The sequence below is a fragment of the Pollachius pollachius genome, assembly GCF_949987615.1.
Source record: "Pollachius pollachius genome assembly, chromosome: 17".
Classification (NCBI taxonomy): Eukaryota; Metazoa; Chordata; class Actinopteri; order Gadiformes; family Gadidae; genus Pollachius; species Pollachius pollachius.
In genome coordinates, this window is record NC_136950.1 from 6,595,135 (window position 1) to 6,614,556 (window position 19,422).

Consider the following 19,422-nt stretch of genomic DNA (forward strand, 5'->3'; position numbering starts at 1 on the left):
GTTAATAGTGAGAATGATAAAGATGACATACAATAACACAATAGAGAAAGCCATTGTTCGTAATAACAAGATATCTGAGTGACATACATGCAGAATGTCGTTACAGAAGTAGCGACTCTACTCTATAAATCTCTAATTTATAAATAATTACTAGGACTACTTGGCCAATATAAATGTAAAGCAGGCCTACCAACAGACTAAAAATAAATGTAAGCGACCCTACCAGAGCAACAGGTACATCACCTCCTCAGGTTAAAATTTGCTTAAGGCCAACACTGCTTTGCCTGAAACAACTGGTTTCCCCTTTCCTTTTTTATATTATTTCGTTATTATGGTTTAAAAAATGTATTATGTAGGCCTATGGCTATGACTCAAATTAATTAAATTCCTACAAAAGAGGTCTTACCATGTCATCATGTTCAAATGAGGATGTTTACATCATGTAGGCCTATATATAAGCCTATATATATATACATTTTCATGGAAACTCAAACCCATAGCGTGCGGATGCTACGCTTCAATTCCAGTATTTTGATAGCAGATTGTAATGACCAGTTTCCGTGTATCTCTGTGTGTCTGTTTGACAGTTTTTGGGATTGGCGGTTTTAACCTGACGGATCCCTCGGACTGAACGAAATTAACAAACGGAACCAAAGATCCCCTTGGTGGGACTGGAGATCCATTGTCTTGGAAATTACCAACATCAACACCTTGTTTGTGTGCTGGAATGAAAACGGAAATTGCTATGCCGTTGAGGGGAATTTGTTTCTGTTCATTTGGAATATTTTATTTATTTTTGAACAGTTATATTTGTCCCACTACTGGCTACGTGCTGAAGAACTGCTGGGTCACACAGAACACACAGGCCATCTGTCAGAAGAACAGTTTCAAAGTATTTCCAGAGGACATTCCAGCAAGAGTCACAATTATAGACCTATCTGGAAACAACATTTCTAAACTACATAAAACAGCTTTGGAAAATTTACCAAATCTGTTGCTCTTAGACTTGAGAGACAACTTGATCTCCAAGATTGAATCTGGCACTTTTGTTGTTCAAATCTCTCTAGAGGTGTTGATTTTAAACAACAATAAGCTTTGTAAGCTAGAGGAGGGTATGTTTGATGGCTTAGTCAATCTGACAGAGTTGAAGCTGACTTTCAATCAGATCCAAACAATAGCACCGGCCTCTTTCAAGTCGCTGAGCAAACTTAGGTTTTTGGACATAGGCCATAACAAACTGCGCAACTTAGCAAACATCTTACAACATACACCACATTTACAAACCCTGTTCATTCAAGCAAACAACATTACCTCTTTTCATTCATGGGAGCTATCAAATAAGTCTACAGAACTTGTTGCACTTGATTTGTCTCAGAATGAGCTTATGGTCTTTAGTCTCACTGCAGATATCTTTCCCAACCTCACAAAGTTGAACCTTGAGGATGATATAAAGAATGGTATCATCTGGAAGGTGAATGACAAATCGTACCTTAGTGGTGTGTCTACACTAGATATCAGTGGGGTTCACTCCTCATTACATGGAATGCAGGAAGTTCTAGAGACATTTAACTCCTCACTGGTGATTCTGAAGTTAAACCATGTGAATGACAACCTTTCGGTTCTCATCAATATATCCTGCGAAATCCCATCAATGACCTCTCTTAAAGTCCGAAATAACAGTATCCCAGTTATAACATCAGACATGCTGCACTTGTGTAGTAATCTGGAAGAGCTGGATTTGGGGATGAATGAGATAACTGACATTTCTTACAATTCGCTTCAATCTCTTAGGCAGCTTAACGTTTTAATCATAAAGTCTAACTGTCTCACATCGGTCCCCTATGCCATAAGGAACACTGGAATCTCAACACTGGATCTCAGTTCCAATAACATCAATGGTCTTGACTGTGATGATTTTGCCAACATGACCCGTCTTAGATTTCTCAATCTATACAATAATCCTCTTTTGGCTCTCAACGAATGTGTTTTCAAAGATTTGGTCAATTTAAAGGACTTAAGGTTGCAAAACAGCAGCATAAGTCAATTAAACAGCACCTTCAAAAGAAACATGCCAAATCTCGAAGCTCTTACTTTGTTTAACAATCAACTCACTTTTCTAGATTATGGAGAATTTAAAGCTCTGTCTTCCCTCCAGAATCTGTCATTACGGGGGAATAAACTAGAACAACTTAAAAATGGGACTTTTTTTGGACTGTCCAGTCTTACATATCTTACTCTTGAATCAAATAAAATAACTAAAATTACAAACGGGGTTTTTGGTGACTTGAAAGCTTTAAAGACATTGAATTTGATGAGAAATCAAATTATATATGAATCGGGAGAGCCTATTGATTATCCACCATTTGCTGAGCTTTCCAACCTGGATACATTGCTCATGTCAGCTGAACATCAACACAGATCTCATAGTTCCAACTACCCTCAAAACCTTCTGCAAGGCCTGACAAATCTGTCGGTACTCAATATCAAGGGTAACAGGCTTACATCCCTGCACCCACTCACCTTCAACTATACTCCAAATTTGAATCGGCTTCATTTGTCTGACAATAATTTAATAGACATTCCGGACAATTTACTTTGCCCGATTCAAAAACTCAAAGGTCTTTACTTTTCAAACACAAACCTGAGGTCTCTAGATTTTCTGCTCCATGCTAACCTCACGGAGCTGGAGTTCTTGCAGGTGAGGAAGAATGACTTTTCGGTGATTAGAGAGCCAGTGATGCTGTCTCTGTCAGCACTTAAATACCTGGATATGAAGGGAAATAGCTTCACCTGTAACTGTGACAACGCGTGGTTCCTCCAATGGGTAATCACAAACAAGCAAACACAAGTATCTGATGCGTACAACTTTGAATGCAACTACCCTCCAAAGCTTAAAGGTAGAAAATTGTTGGAGATTGACGTTCGTTCTTGTACAGTAGACATGGGCTTCATCTGTTATATTTCTACGGCATGCGCGGTCATCATGACCATGGCAGTGTCCTTCACCCATCATTTCCTGCAATGGCATCTGGTCTACGCGTACTACCTCATGCTGGCGTTCCTCTACAACTCAAAGCACAAGGACAAGCGTGCTCATCAATACGACGCCTTCATCTCCTACAACACAAACGACGAGGGCTGGGTGCTGGGGGAGCTGCTGCCCAAGCTGGAGGACGAGCAGGGCTGGAGACTGTGTCTGCACCACCGAGACTTCCAGCCAGGTGAGGAGCCCTACCCTGAACATCCTCTGCACCTCCATTAGCATGCATGCTAGCCTACACTATTTCATATATCGTACATGCCAGCGGATATACTATTAGATATGCTCATGAACATGGTAGGGGCATTTTTTCTTATCTTTTTTTTTAAATCTTGGCTTTGAATCAATAAATATTGGCTTTGAATCCTGTTTAATGCCCACAGATTATATCCTGCTTACTCACACTCAACTCTTCTCCATGTCAAATATAAAAAATCCAATGTGCCGCTAAACAGGGCATTAAATTGCAACAGATTTAGTTTGATCCGCACAACGGACATACTATTAAATTGAGTTTGAGCCTTTCTGACATGGTGTATGTATTGCACACATACAAATTGAACCATTTGTATTCATTGCAAGGCTGCTCTTGCTTTATCTTTTATAATTGCTTTGCAGATTGAAAGACAAACACATTGAAGGCAAAAGAAAAGTCGTTGCATGGTATAGTTCATTGCAGGAGCAGTTTCAAAAGAAGACGCACAATACAGTCTTTCCATGTTTTGTTTTTATTCACAGCAATGGTTTCTGCATTTGCTTAGTTTGTTGGTAGGTTTTCTATTTTGTGAATCAATGTTGTTTGTCCGTCTCTTAAACTTGGGACCAATACACAGATAATTTGGCAAGAACATACATATATGCAATATAAAACTAGAATGCTATAAGCGATGGTAAGTTTCTTAATAATATTCTTTGAATCAAAAAAACAAGCTTTGATGCACAGAATATTATGAGTTGTATAGATAAATAATTTAAATAGCGCATTTTGCCTTGTTATCATGAAAAACAATCATATAGGTCAATCTTCAACTCAATTTCAAAGCAAGAAAATGTTTAAGAGTTTAGTATTCGGACTGTAAAAAATGTCAAAGAAATACTTAATACTTATAATATCAAATAAATGGAAACGGCTGTCCAAAACATGTTGTGTTTGAGATTCACACCATGGAATGGCATCGTACAGAGGCGCCCGCATGATGGGCACTTGGCATAACAACTGACAAGCTAAAACACAGAGGACGGGACTCAAATGAAACTAGCGACAGGAAAACTCTCAGAGATGAACATCACTTACAACTCCCTCATAACATGAATGCAATCTGGTTTTATTATATCTGCTTACCACAATTAATATTTTATCATTTTAAATCAGTGTTGTTGGCCTCAGAAGTAAAGTGTGAAACAGAACAGATGTACGACTGCGTTAGCATCTAAGCTAATGAATGGTTCAAAGGTGGCTAACTAATGGCGTGGCCTACTAATTCAGAGGATTTGTTTCATGAGGTGGGGATCTGTAGGCGAGTGACCAACACAAACTCGGTAGAATTTCATAACATAACGAAAGAGGAAGCATGGCGTACCTTCGCCCATCACCACTGTGATGGGCGGAGATAGTTGGTTTCTGGCCCAGGCTCTGTGCCGTCTCACCCAAGAAGCTCTGCTATAACAGTCGGACTGCTGGACCTGAGATGACTGAATAGCCAACTGGTCTTAGGCAACTAAGATCAGTTTGGCTAGTGTGAGAATGGACCCACGTGGCTGGAAAAGCTATATATATATTCTAAACAGAGTTTAGAATAAGGACTAATCTAAATTATTTAAATTGATATAATTAATGTATTTTGGGGCCATGCGATCGTGGCCTACTAATTCAGAGGATTTATAGCTCTGTGAGAGTGACAGCACAAGAACGTTTCAGAAGAACTGCATTCTTAGTGGTCGGAATTGTCGCAATTGAGAATTTTTTTCCGGTTGCCTTATAAATTATTATTGATGTTAGCCCTACAATCTGTAGCGCTGTGACGTAACAAAGCTACAGTTGTTTGTTGTTTTACTCGCATATAATTTTCATGTATTTTCACTGACCAATGCTTTTCAGGTAAACCAATCATGGAAAACATAACAGACGCCATCTATGGCAGCCGGAAAACCATCTGTGTGGTCAGTGGTGATTACCTGGAGAGTGAATGGTGCTCCAGAGAGATCCAGGTTGCCAGGTATGAACCCAGAGTTTACATGCATGACCAGAATATAGTTGATCATTAATTCAGCTTCACATGTGTACTTCTTCGGATTATTGTATGACCCTCATACATCCTCCCTCAAACTGTAGAGTGCAATGGACCAAAGCCTAAATGACACATTTACAGACATGCTATAACACTCTAACCACTAAGGCCCAGTTGAAACGAAGGGAAAACGCAGATATTTCCACGTGGTTTGGCCTCTTATTTACACGAAATCCCAGTTTATATCACAAAAAACTATTATTTCTAAAAACTCTGGCCAAAGTGGAGATTTCTGATAACGCTGGTTATGTGTTGTTGTGCCAACTGGGAGAAACAGCGTTTTAGGTTCTCAAACGTCACATTATGCAGCGGAAAATGCTTAACGTCATGTGGGCACCCGCTGTCTGTCCACACGAACGAACCTTCCACCATATAGGGGGATTATTTGTTTATCAACACGGCGGATGGCGCGCAGAATAATCGCAAAAAGAAAATTTGTTTGACTGGTTGCCATGGTTATCTCCGTGTGGTTAATTTGCAGTTGCCGTGTTAACTAGCGATGTTGTCAGCTTACTGTTACATTAAACTGTAATCAGAAAACGTGGTTCTATACTATAGACCCTCTAGTATCTGTGGTGTAAAGGCTGGGACGAATTTCAAATTATAAATATGTACACTTTATGTTGAAAGTATAGAAGTATAGAAAGTAAGTATAGAAGTATAGAGAGCCGGTAAATTGTGAAAAATAAACTGTTGTTTTGAAAGGAACAGGAAGTCCCTCGTGTTATTCTTTGTTTGTTCAGAGGATTCTGATTGGCTTGCATGGCTTTATCCTTCTCCCTACACTGCCACTCATAGGTTTGGCATAGTTATAATGGCGCTCGACGGCGTATTTATGCGGGTGGATGTAAATGACAACTTTTTTCAAAACGATGTTGTGTGCACAATGTTATTTTTGAAAACGGGGGGGGGGGGGGGGGGGGGGGGGGGGATATTTGTTTCCCTAAATACACTGCTATGTATAAACGTGGCCTCAGCCAGAAGTTTGCAACCAGCCAACCCAGTTAGTTTGGATAAGGAAAAATACGGTATGGCAATAATACAGTGCATAAGGACAAGTGGCCAAAACAATAATGCTGTAACTTATTTTCCCGCAATGTGTCTGATTGACTGCCCATGGTGCCTGTGCTGTCTGTGAAAAGAGTCCTGCATTTAACCTGTTGGAGCAGGGCACCCAATTGTCTCAAACACGTATGTAATCTAAAAGAACCACAGGTAAACGATCAAATCACCACATCGCCACGTGGTTATTTTCTCATAACTGACTGGTTGATCAATGATTGGCTACATCTATGCATTGACAATTTAGCAAGTTGAAAATGTGTCAAAAAATATAATCAAGTCAAGTACTAAATACTTTACAGAAAGTATTTCTACTCAAGGACCAATACAACCATGTGGATGCTAGGTATGGTTGGTGCGGTGCTGGGTGAGAGTGGGTGCCCAGAGGCACAATGAGGTCTTCATAGGGGCATGAGCCCAGGCCAGCCTTCCCCTGAAGGTTTAACAGCTCACATACATGAAAAAACAACTCTCCCCGTTTCCATTTCCCAGCTTCCGTCTGTTTGACGAGCAGAAGGACGTGCTGATCCTGGTGTTCCTGGAGGACATTCCCATGCAGCAGCTGTCTCCGTACTACCGCATGAGGAGGCTCCTGAAGAGACAAACCTACCTGAGCTGGTCCCGCGCAGACGCACACCCAGGCCTGTTCTGGGAGAAGCTCCGGCAGGCCCTGGAGACCCAGGAGCACCCAATGGGAGAGCATCTACGGCTCACCGTGGAGGACGGACCCCCCGGAGAGGGACCAGACCAGTAAAAGGCTTACAAATGCTGTGGGGATGGAGGGGGGGGGGGGATTATACTAGAGACATCCGAGGTCTGTATTTGGAGGGAAAGTGAAACAGTTCCCCTTGCCAGCTTTGTTTGTTTTTGGTGTATTATAAAACACCTTCTTAATCTGGTTAATGGGTACCTCTGGTGTTGATTTGTATTTGTATGCATTGCCGACATTTGTGTAAACATTGTCTTATGTGTTCCAATGTGTGCGGTTGGGCATTTCTACTTCTGATGAAATCTGGGGTGAACTGACCTGAGGTTTGTCTTCGACAATGAAGGCTCCTTCAGGGTGGGAGTTCTGTTGTTCCCAATAGATGAGTTAATTAGCTCAAGTGCTTACCATGCAAAGGTATGTAGACCGGCATCACTATAACAAGAGTGAAGTTCTCCAAGCATTATGCATTCCACCAAGATATGTTACAGATCTGGTGTGCAAAGCCTGTCCGTGACACTTGTGTCTGTGTACCAAACAACGTTGTCACTTGTTTTTTTGCGTAACTCTATAGCTTATTATTGTATCAAGGCCTTACTTAAAAGAGGAAACTATCGTAATTTCCAAAACACAAATCAAAGACTGCAACTTAACCATCTGTAAAAGGTTGTATTTCTAAACCTGACTTCGCCCGTGCACATTGCTGTGTAGTGCCCCCTAGAGGGCAGCCATGTATATAGCACCATTGATAAAAGTTTATATTAATCAAATGGTTTGTATAAGAATCAAGTTTTATGATGGACGATTAATAACTAGAAAATGCATTTTCTGCAGAAAATGCGGTAAGTGCTGTAGTATAAAGTGAGATTGAAAATATTATTTTTTTAATAAAGCCACATAGATGAAGACATGAAGAAACGTTTAATGGCTTAAATCAATTGAAGGGATTTGAACAAAAGTTCAAAAGCCAAATGGAGTAAACAATGTAAACATGCACACCATTTAAGAAGATGTAAATGGTTGGAAACAAATAAAGTGACAGCTGAATGAAAAGCGCAAAGCATTGCTAAAAATGCAGAAATTTAAAATTAATTGAACTGAAGAATCTGAAAGGTCAAATGTATTGCCCTGCACTGCTGGTGTGTGTGTGTGTGTGTGTGTGTGTGTGTGTGTGTGTGTGTGTGTGTGTGCATACGTGTGTGTGTGTGTCTTTAAGAGAATAGCTAGTCGGTGTGTAATTAAAAGTTGCGCAATTGAGTGGGAAAAACCGCCCAATCTGGCAACACCGCCTGAACGTCCTCCAAAAACGCCAAATCTGGCAACACTGCTGAACATCCTCACGCTCCAGCGTCAACGTAAATCAATGAGACAAACTGAAAACAAAGCCGGTATGAAACAATAACTGTGATTCTGAATAAAGTTTAAATGATATCGAAATTCCGTTTGGACATTATTGAAGATAAAAGTGTGTCAATTTGTTAAATGGTTTGAACTAAGATAAATGGTTGTAATTTGATTTAGTTATATCTTAAACGGTTCCGCCGTCCTCCCATTGACTCCCATGGTAAAAAAGATAGTATTCAAAGTAGAATATCTTAAAAAGTATGAAATATTTAAAAACTCTGAAAAGAAGCATGCGATTCTCCAGGTGAAAATTGAGGAAGGAGACTGGTCCCAAAGTTTGTAGAAAATAAGAAAGAAAGAAAGAATAAAACTTATGAAGAACAATAGTTGAGCGCTGCATGCAGCACTCACCAAACTAGGAGATAATTTGTAGTACGAAATTCTTTGCATGTTCAATATTAACCTTATTTAGAAGATGAATCTGAAACTGCTGTTTTCTTCAATATTAATTGTATTATAAATAAAATTCTTGTTCACAGAAGATATTTTTTTCTATATCACAAAGTAGAAATACTTTGTCACTGTACGTCGTTGGGTTTTTCGTCGTTATTTCGGGATTTGTTCTTCACTTAAGTATTTACATTTCTAGCAACTTTCACTTTTACTCAGCTACTTTTCCTCAATCAAATGTATACTTTTACTTCAATACATTTGCCCTTTGCATCTTCGTTACTCGCTACAAAATAAAAGCTGAAGCAATTGGGACGTGTGGACGTGGGAACAACAGGTTTGGCCAATCAATGGTGCCCCTAGCTAGATTGGTAATTTGATTGACAAGTGCTCTCAACCACCACCAAATTTTGTTGATGTTTCAATTCGACCCAATAACTAGCAGTTAACATTAAGGGGTGGGAGATGGGCACCTGTCCAATAGTAATTAGGGGTGAGGGAGGGCCATCAGACATTTCACTCAAACTTGCGCCAGTTTTAAGGAGATTTGGTTCATGATGTATTAGTCAAGCTGGTGTTGACTATACATCGTTCTCTGGTTCATGTTCTTTAAGATCTTCTAAGAATATTTCAAATTAAAGTTCTACATAAATGTAAGATAATTTTATGCATAAATATTTTTAGGGTTGTTTTATTTTAGCTCATGTACTAAGCATAAATGTTCTGTGGCTTTGTCAATGCACAGGCAGCGTGCGCGCTTGTGCGTGTGTGTGTGTGTGTGTGTGTGTGTGTGTGTGTGTGTGCACATTAGAAAAATGGTTTATATTGCTAGCACATCACATCATCGAATTTAATCAAACTTAAAATTAAAAAAGTAATGATGATGTCAAGTAAGAACGAGGTCGTTACTGTGAGGGAGAGAGGGAGGATGGAACGGGAGGGAAGTTAAGGAAAGAACCTTAGTATTGATGTTATAGTTTATATATATTATATTAAAAAGCGGAGCCTAGATGCCTCTATTATTAACAGCTACAGACCAATAACAAATCTACCTTTCATAAGTTAAAGCATTGAGAAAGTTGTCCTCCAGCAACTTCACTTCCTGGCTTCAACTGGCTGCAATGAAATCTTCCAATAAGGATTTCAACCTCTTCACAGCACCAAGACCGCCCTTATTAAAATTGTAAATGAAATCTGTCTTAACACAAACTCAATAATAATGCTTCTAGACCTCAGTGCTTCATTCCACTCTGTGGACCATACAATACTTTTGGACAGGTTAGAAAACTGAGGTGAGGATTTCAGGCACAGTCTTGAGTTGGTTTAGGTCCTACCTACAACATAGGATCTATTTTGTTTCCATTGGCAACTTTTTATCAGAACAAACCAAGGTGACATGTGGAGTCCCGCAAGGTTCGATCTTAGGACCCCCGTTATTCAACATCTACAGGCTCCCACTAGGGCAAATCATGCAAAATAATATATCACCAGATGACTATCGGCCTATAGATCTGCTGTGCCATTGCATTGAGCAAGTCAAAGACTGGATGTGCCAAATTTTCCTTCAACTAAATGAGGACAAAACCAAGATAGTTTAAGATAGATAAAACAGAAGGCTTCAGATTTACATTTTGACAGTCACATAAAATCAGTTTCAAAGTCGGCCTATCTTACTACTATAATAGCAGGCCTGTCGCACCAGTTACTCAAGTTATTGAAGTGCGCATGTGCCAAGCGCGAACACAAATATACACCGCAAGCCCGCACATGCGCACGAACATACACGTAAACGCACACACATAAGGACACTCTACACACACACACACACACAAGCACTCGCACACACCGCACATCAACACAAAGGCAGCAACAGATATACGGAAGCGCACACATAAACACGCACAGGTAAGACGTTTAACGGCTCCGCCATCGGCAGACGCGCAGGTACGAACACACACGCAAGCACGCACATGCGCACGAGCATACACGGAAACGCACACACACACACACACACAAGCACACACCGCACGTCAACAAAAAGGCAGCGACACATACACGGAAGCGCACACACACGCTGACACACACGCGCACACACACACACGCACAGGTAAGACGTTTAACGGCTCCACGATACGCACACATGCAGTTAAGAACACACACGCACACAGCTCTCCCAGGTAAGGCGTTCTATAAAGCTAATCTGTTGAACTACATGGGGGAAGCATGGGCAACTCAGAAAAAGTCACTCCCTGCAGGATGCACACCTATTCTTGGTGGAATCTTTTGTGATCCTGGTCGCACTGTCCTCTTGTCAGCGGATTGTCAGGTTCAGCTTCCAGAACTTTCCTGTGAGAAACATGAGGAGGCAGATACCAGGATGTTTGCTCACATTGCATACTCTTCTGCACCACAAACGAGCTGTAGTGGTTGCGACAGATGTGATCATGATGTACATGTACTACATCACACACATTGATGGGCTGCAGGAAATGTGGGTGAAGACGATGGATATTTTCCTACCTGTTCATGCCATCACAGAAGCTCTGGTGGGGAAGTATGATGTCGCAGCTTCAGATCTTACATCCCTTCTCCTCAGCAACTACATACTTACCGGATGTAACACAGTGTACTGTACAGAAGAGGAAAAAGGCGGGCCTACACAACTGCTATTAAACACCTGACAGACCTTCTGCCGCTGTGCAGGTATGGTGACCCTGAGGAAAGCCTGGATGTTCAGGAAGAGGTTATAACAGCAGCGCGCGATACATGGTGTCACTCTATGACAGGAGTGACTTTGGTGGTTATCTAGATGCGCTGCAAGCCCATCTTTTTGTGAGCCTCAAAGGAGACATGCGTTGCCTTCCACTAACTGAGGATGCCTTCCTATTACACCTTCGCCGAGCCCTGCATCAGTTAGCCGTGTGTAAGCGGGCACACATGGTTCAGCCAACCTACCCAGATGCCACTGATTTTGGGAGACAACTTGTCAATGGCAAATTGGTGGCAACCATGATGCTGAAAGAGGCAAAACCTTCTGAACTCAAACACAGAAAATACTGCCGCTACAACCTTGGGCACCTTGTGCCCAAGGTTGCTCCTGTGCAAGAGCCAATGTGAAGTGTGGCATTGCATGTCTCTGCAACGGTGACCCCAACAGAAGTTCAAGAATTGAACTTGCGCTTGAAGACAGGGACACGTAAGAAGGCTGCGTGCGTGCGTGCGTGTGTGTCTGAGAGAGAGATAGATTAACTTCATTCCAACAAATCATTCACAATTCGATAGATTAACTTCATTCCAACAAATTTGGTGACAGTGCCCTTTAGTATATGTGTCCATTTCCTACCAAGCGGAACCTAGTTTACGACAAAAATCGAACAATTTACAGCAGCTTAGCTGCCACCCTCAACATCGCTATGGCATCGAGTGAGCAATTGTTTGGAGTAAATGCCGGCTAAATAATTCATCATTAGATTAGTAAATGACTGAAGTGCACTGTTGGTGATAATTCCAGTTCCAGGTTTATGTAAATTAACCCTTACATAGAACTCAAAAACTTGTAAGCAACGTGAAAACAACATTGTGTAAATTATTCTACCTGATCACAGCGTCCAGCTCCTATCACAATAACCAAACAATCATTTTGGGGATTATAGTGAAAGTTTGTGAAAGGTGGGAAAGTTTCTGTGTGGTAAATGAGGAAGCAAAAGGGAGTAGTCCGAACACAAAGGGGAACTCCTTCTCACGCTCACGATCCGTGAGAATGAGAACAAAAGGGATTTTGTTCGACCTAAATGCATTTGAGAACTCGCAAAGAAATCAAAAAGGCTTGTAGAAAGAAAGATTCAGTTCCACAATCGACAGTAGTCCTACTAAGTACATTAATATCCATATTTAAGATGAATGAAAGGAATATACAATACATATCTAATGTTAGGCAAAATAACCAAAAATATAGAAACAAAAGTGTAATAAAGTAGATTAAAGGCAGGCAAAGTGCTTCTTGCAAAGGAACTGTCATTTTTGTATTAGGCCTTTCTAAAAAATATTTTTAAACAAATCGGTAAGGATAGGATTCATCTTTAACATTAGGACATACAGTTGCAGGATTAGGGTTGCACAATTCAGTTATGGGTTAAATCTATTATGTGAATAACTTAATCCAGACTAAATTAACTATGACATGTATCAGCAACAACAGCAACTGAATGCTGCACACAGGATCCAAGATCCTTCAGTGACCAACACAGGGCCAAATAAAGTTGGATTATATTGTTTCCGATGCTATATGGGGAATTAATGAGAGTTTTTTATCTCATAATTATTATTACTTATAGGGGTCAACTTGTGTCTTGTAAATTGACATTTGAATGAATGTTCAATGATTTGTAAAAATGCTTATATCTAAGGTATCCAAGTTTACACTGGATGTAAATGATTTCTTATGTAATTGAAAATATAGATTAAATAGAGGCCGACTGAACTTTTGAAATAATTCACACGTAAACACAACAGGTTTTAAAGGTTTTGTTGATGTTGTATCGTGATATGTATTGTGCTCAATGGTCTGGACCATTACCAATACAATTGGCACCTTATACCTTACTCTCACACACTCACTCACTCACTCACTCACACACTCACTCACTCACTCACACTTACTCACTCACACTCACACTCACTCACACACACACACACCCGAACACACACCCACACACACACGCGCGCGTGCCACCACTAGCACACTTTTTTTTTTTTAATTGTATTATTATTATTAAAAAATTTCACCGCACAGTGCGGCAGCATAATCATTACTACGAATTTGTTTTTTGTTTTTAGATTTGAATGAATGTTCAATGATTTGTAAAAATGCTTATATCTAAGGTATCCAAGTTTACACTGGATGTAAATGATTTCTTATGTAATTGAAAATATAGATTAAATACAGGCCGACTGAACTTTTGAAACAATTCACACGTAAAAAAAACAGGTTTTAAAGGTTTGGTTGATGTTGTATCGTGATATGTATTGTGCTCAGTGGTCTGGACCATTGCCAATAAGATTGGCACCTTATACCTTACACTCAAACACTCACTGTCTGTGTCTCAATTCAGGGGACGCATCCTTCGAAGAACGCGGTCTATGAAGGTGTGGCCTTCGTAGACCGTGAAGGCCAGACCGATGGCCGACCAAACGTTTTTAAATGAGACGGTCTGCCCTACGAAGCATTTCCATTTTGCGTAACAAGCCGTTAACACCCTTTACCTAGCGTGATGACGCGCCGCTCCTGTCACCTAGCAACCCTGACAGCTGCGGTTCAAACCGTACGGCGGAGGAGAAACATGGAGCCGTTTTATATAACCCACTAAGAGATGTCCACTTTCACTTAGATGTCCACTTCTTACTTTATTCTTACTTTTTCTTATTGTATTTTATTTATAATTTTCTATTTTTTATAATCTTATCTTCTATGCTTGTAATTTATATTTGCACGGAGCACCTGGAACGAAACAATTTCCCCCCGGGGATCAATAAAGTTTTCTGATTCTGATTCTGATTCGGTTATATAATAATTATATAAAATATAACGTTAATTAGTTTAACGATATGGCTCGTTTTAATGAAATTGAACTTTGACAATAAAGTTACAAATTTAAAATAGTCCCAACTTTATTTTAATATAAAAAAATGTTTTTACATTGTTTTGTCATTGAATATGTAATTTGCTGCAACCGCCCTCGCTGACGCTATTTCTGAAAAAATCCAACGCGCAATGAATCTTGGGATACGTTGGGCCGTGAAGGATCTATCTGGTGGATCCTTCAAATCCGAGAAAAGATGGCTGCATTTGTCGGCCGCATTTGAAGGAGCTGTCACACCAAATTTGTACCGGGTGCCAAATTTGTACCGGGTACGTGACACGTACGTGACAGAGCCTTCGAAATGGGACAGCCTTGACGCGTAGCAGTGACGCAATCGCCCTTCGAATGCACCCTTCGAAGGATGCGTCCCCTGAATTGAGACACAGCCACTCACACTCCACTCACACACTCACTCACTCACTCACTCACTCACACACTCACACACTCACTCACTCACTCACTCACTCACTCACTCACTCACTCACTCACACACACACACACACGTCACACAGGCCGGCGATTGCTATTCGGCTTATTCTGCCACGCCCCTTTTTAAATGTTATTGTCTTCCGCTTTGTGTTGAAACTTCCGGTCGGCTAGCTACGGCTACATAGCTACATTGAAATACCCGGCGAATTAAGATGGAGAGGCTAACGTGGGTAGAGACAAAAAACATGTCAAAAGTTTGGATGGAGGGATTGTACTTCGCCACCCGAGGTTATTGAACTCCACCGAGTGGGTGGATGACATGCGGCGGTGGCCTCAGGTGTTATATGGAGGTATTTTTAATTATTACCCGCGGCTTCTACATGCAAGTACAAATTGGCTTGTTCTAATCTGCACAAAGCTAAAGGCATGCAAGTTACTGATTTGGTCTCATTCAAATCAGGTTATGGTTCACATCCCATATAATGAGGCTTTCTTTGCAAAGACTGTGGTTAGACTAAGAGCGTTCTATTTCAGAGACATGCTTCCTTTTGTTTCAGACGAGTATAATGAAGGTCGCCTGTTGCTCTGTGAGCGTTATATGCAGTTATGCAAATGATTACTTTATACTACTTAACTACTTGCGCATATTTTAACTATTTGTACATATTATTGGCTATTGTTTTCAATGTAATTAGTTTTAAGTATGTCAAAGCATTAACTCAATCATTAAGGATTGAGCAAATGTGTCAAGTTTATTTTATTGACCCTATTTTTTTGAGGCCGACTGAACTTTTGAAATAATTCACACGTAAAAACAACAGGTTTTAAAGGTTATGTTGACGTTGTATCGTGATATGTATTGTGCTCAGTGGTCTGGACCATTGCCAATACGATTGGCACCTTATCACTCACTCACTCACTCACTCACTCACTCAAGGTGTTGGGGGCTCCCTCTAGTGGCGCCCTTAATTTTTATTACTTTTTTTATGCTAAAGTGCAAGACAATACAAGAGCACAACATAATTTCCACCAATCACAGAATTAGAACAAGTGAAATAAAACATGGTTATCATCCTACATTATCATCCTTGGGCGCCCCCTCATCCACACGTTTACTATTATTAGATTCAATTTATGATTTTTGTCAATCATTTTCCAATGTGTGTGTGTGTGTGTGGGTGCTGCACTTTGCTAAAACGTTAGCAAAGTGCTCGGCTTCTGCATTGATCAACCTCGACTTACATTGATTGTCGAAATGAATCCATTTATGGAGGAAGACCATATTTAGCCATATTTACCTTTTTTCAGATTCCTCACATGAGCACCTTTACACTTTATGGAGTTCATTTATACTTTGAACCAGAATTTGAGTGTGCAATAAGTTATTTAAAATAATTGAAAATAACATTTTCTGAAACTTTCTGTTTGTCCATGCATCGCACATTGTTTAATTGCAATGTAGTATAGTAGAGCTAAGTGGGAGAAAAAACTGCTACGCAAAATAAAGGTAAATCAGTTAATACGTGTCTTCAGTGATGTTTTGTATGGTAATATCAATTAACAGGGCACCACTCGCTATGGGAACGGGGGGCACAAACCTCAATCTCGCCCAAGGCTACCAAAGGGCTAGAGCCGGCACACACACACACGCACGCACGCACGCACGCACACACACACACACACACACACACACACACACACACACACACACACACACACACACACACACACACACACACACACACACACAAATGCCTATATGCGCAAACACCTACGTACACGAATGACCCGATGGCCCGTCAACAGGGAATGCTTTTTTATTCCGCCTTCTACTCACGAGGGGAAACACGCTCCCGCGGAGTACCACCCACGGGGCGCGTGCTCGATTTAATCGTACCTCACACTCTCACTCTCGCTCCTTGCTAGTTGGGGGGGAGGGGGGGGGGGGGGGGGTTAGAGAGAGAGCGCGAGAGAGAGAAATGACACCGGGGATGCTGAAGTGGTCCTCTCGGTGGTGACTTTTCCATCCTTTGCGAGAGCGTCATCAGTGCCACCGTCCTGCATGCACCTCGCGGAATCACCGGGCTGTCGCGTGGAGAGAAGGGGAGGTTTCGCACAACAGAGAGAGAGAGAGAGAGAGAGAGAGAGATTGGAGGAGGGAGGGAGTGGGTGGGTGGGGGGGGGGGGGGGGAGAGAGTAAGAGAGCGCGAGCGAGAGCAGCAGCAGTAGCAGCAGAGGCTCCACGGAGGCGACACATGTCAGCCTGGCTAGGGCTGAGGAATGTACCGAATTCCACGACACGCGCGCCCGGGCTGTCCCGCGCTCTGCTGCTCGCGGCTGTAACGGCTCTGCGCTAACGTGGGGTGCGGGGGGTGGGGGGGGGTGGGGTTGGGGGGGTAGGACAAGACGAGACTCCGGTTACGGGGCGATAGGAAGTGGACTTGCACTGGACGGACAGTACCAGTAACACGACCCCGAGTCACCCCGGATTGATCTGTTGAGTTCGGACGCCTCGCAGATTGAGGGCAGACCTCGCAAAGTTTTCTCGATGGCGCTCGTGATGGAGCCGGTGAGCAAATGGAGCACGAGCCAGGTGGTGGACTGGATGAAAGGTAGGCTGGACAGAGGACAGTACACACGCACTCTCTCTCTCTCTCTCTCTCTCTCTCTCTCTCTCTCTCTCTCTCTCTCTCTCTCTCTCTCTCTCTCTCTCTCTCTCTCTCTCTCTCTCTCTCTCTCTCTCTCTCTCTCTCTCACACACACACAAACAAGTACAGTGTACATGCATGGATACATCAATAACATTGCATCATCTGTTTGGCTGTGTGTGTGTGTCTGCGTGCGCGCGTATTGTTCAAGTGTTTTATGTCTTAAGTATTTTTTTTGCAGTAAATCGTTTTCCATGTTGCAGCATTCAAACCTGTTCCCTAGCGCTCGCTCCAGGGCAGCACCGTGCACCTCAGAGTACGGGGGATTCCCTTTAGCCCTATATGAGAAACACCTCGATTTCAGCTAACAAAAAACAACACCTTTCAATTAACCGGCTTCAATGCAGTATTGCATTGATGGTCTCTGCTTTTATCCAATAGACGAGAATAACTTGATGGTAAATTGCTGGTCTTTGTGTGTGTGAATGGATGAGTGGGTTATCTATGCGGGGCTCCGACCAGCTGTCAGCTCAACGCCTGGTGGTCACCGTGTGTTCCCACTGGGATCTGCTTCAGCACAAGAGAAAGAAAAACACCTGATTCTAAAGTCACACATTACGTTTACGTAATGAACAGAACTTGGGTGTGGGTGGGTGTGAAAGTGATTATGTGACGTTAGCAACATAGCAAGACATTTGACGACTAGCCCCCCGCCCAGCCCTAAGTGGGGGCCCCTCTGACAGACTGTTTGATTCTCGCGTAGCTAAGTGTTTTACAATGAGCCCAAGAGCAGCACACACACAAATATTAAATCTGTATTTTGACAAGCAACCTTTTGGGTTTGTGTGCGTATGTGTGTGCGCGTGTGTGCGTGTGTGCTACAATTAGCTTTCTTTACTCCACTGCATCAAAATACAGCGATGAACCGTCGTTGTTGCCATTGAAATGCCGTTTTTGTCGACAGTTATATTCACTAAATTCCAACAACAAAGAATGATCCTTATCAGGATCATCATGATGTTGATGAAATAAAAATAATAAAACAAGATGGAAATTTGGGGATGATTATGTGTATATGATTATGTGTATATGTATACGCAAACTATATTATATAATATCACATATAATATGATCAAAATAAAAGTAGAATGCCAGGGTCACAATAACAAAGACACCAGACTGTAAATAGCGGGAGATTTTGAGGTAATTCGGATGGCATTTAACATTTAACATAAAACAGGGATTTTACCTCACAGCCTTGCCTTCACCGTCACAAAGAAGTGTCAGCCATGTTAGTTAAAGCCAAAGTTAATTGACATCACACACACGCACAGGCCACCACCGCCATGACCGCCTCAAAACCTAAAGTGGCCATAAAACAAACAGCAAAACATCCCATAAAGCCTGTCAAGGCTACCCGAGACAGCCAACCATCCATCCTGGGGTCTGCCGGCGTCAGCCAGGCTGATGAGCAGCTCAGTGCAGAGGGATCCGTGTTCTTCACTTTCAAACATAGACCCCTTAATATGTGTTTAATAAACAGTTCTGGAACTGGGAAGTGACGTGGGTGGGTGTGTGTGTCTGTCTGTGTGTGTTTGTGTGTGTGTGTGTGTGTGTGTGTTTTTGGGCGGCTGGTGAGCGGTTCAACTCAGACCGTCTGTGCAGAACAGCTGAGAGAGTCATGCACACACCCAAACACACGCACACACACACACGTTGCATGTGCATGTTCGGAACAGAAGGCTCCACTTGGGCAGTTACTTACACATGCATACATGCACACACACACACACCTTGCAATGGTATTTGGTTCATG

At 41.8% G+C, this 19,422-nt stretch overlaps 2 protein-coding genes across 2 annotated transcripts in view; both read left to right on the forward strand.

The window, feature by feature from the left end:
• Nucleotides 1-727: 727 nt before the first annotated feature.
• On the forward strand, nt 728-7,144 carry LOC307088768 (uncharacterized protein; the record flags this gene model as incomplete). The annotated part of the gene is made up of 3 exons (XM_079754754.1): nt 728-3,221; nt 5,139-5,256; nt 6,883-7,144. The coding sequence occupies 3 exons, from the start codon at nt 728-730 to the stop codon at nt 7,142-7,144; spliced, it is 2,874 nt and encodes a 957-aa protein (XP_079610880.1).
• Nucleotides 7,145-17,506: 10,362 nt separating this feature from the next.
• Nucleotides 17,507-19,422, forward strand: part of cnksr2a (connector enhancer of kinase suppressor of Ras 2a) — a gene marked incomplete at its 5' end in the record, with an annotated part of 40,063 nt that continues 38,147 nt past the window's right edge. Inside the window, 1 exon segment of the mRNA XM_079754599.1 lies at nt 17,507-17,570. Coding sequence (XP_079610725.1) covers nt 17,507-17,570 — 64 coding nt within the window.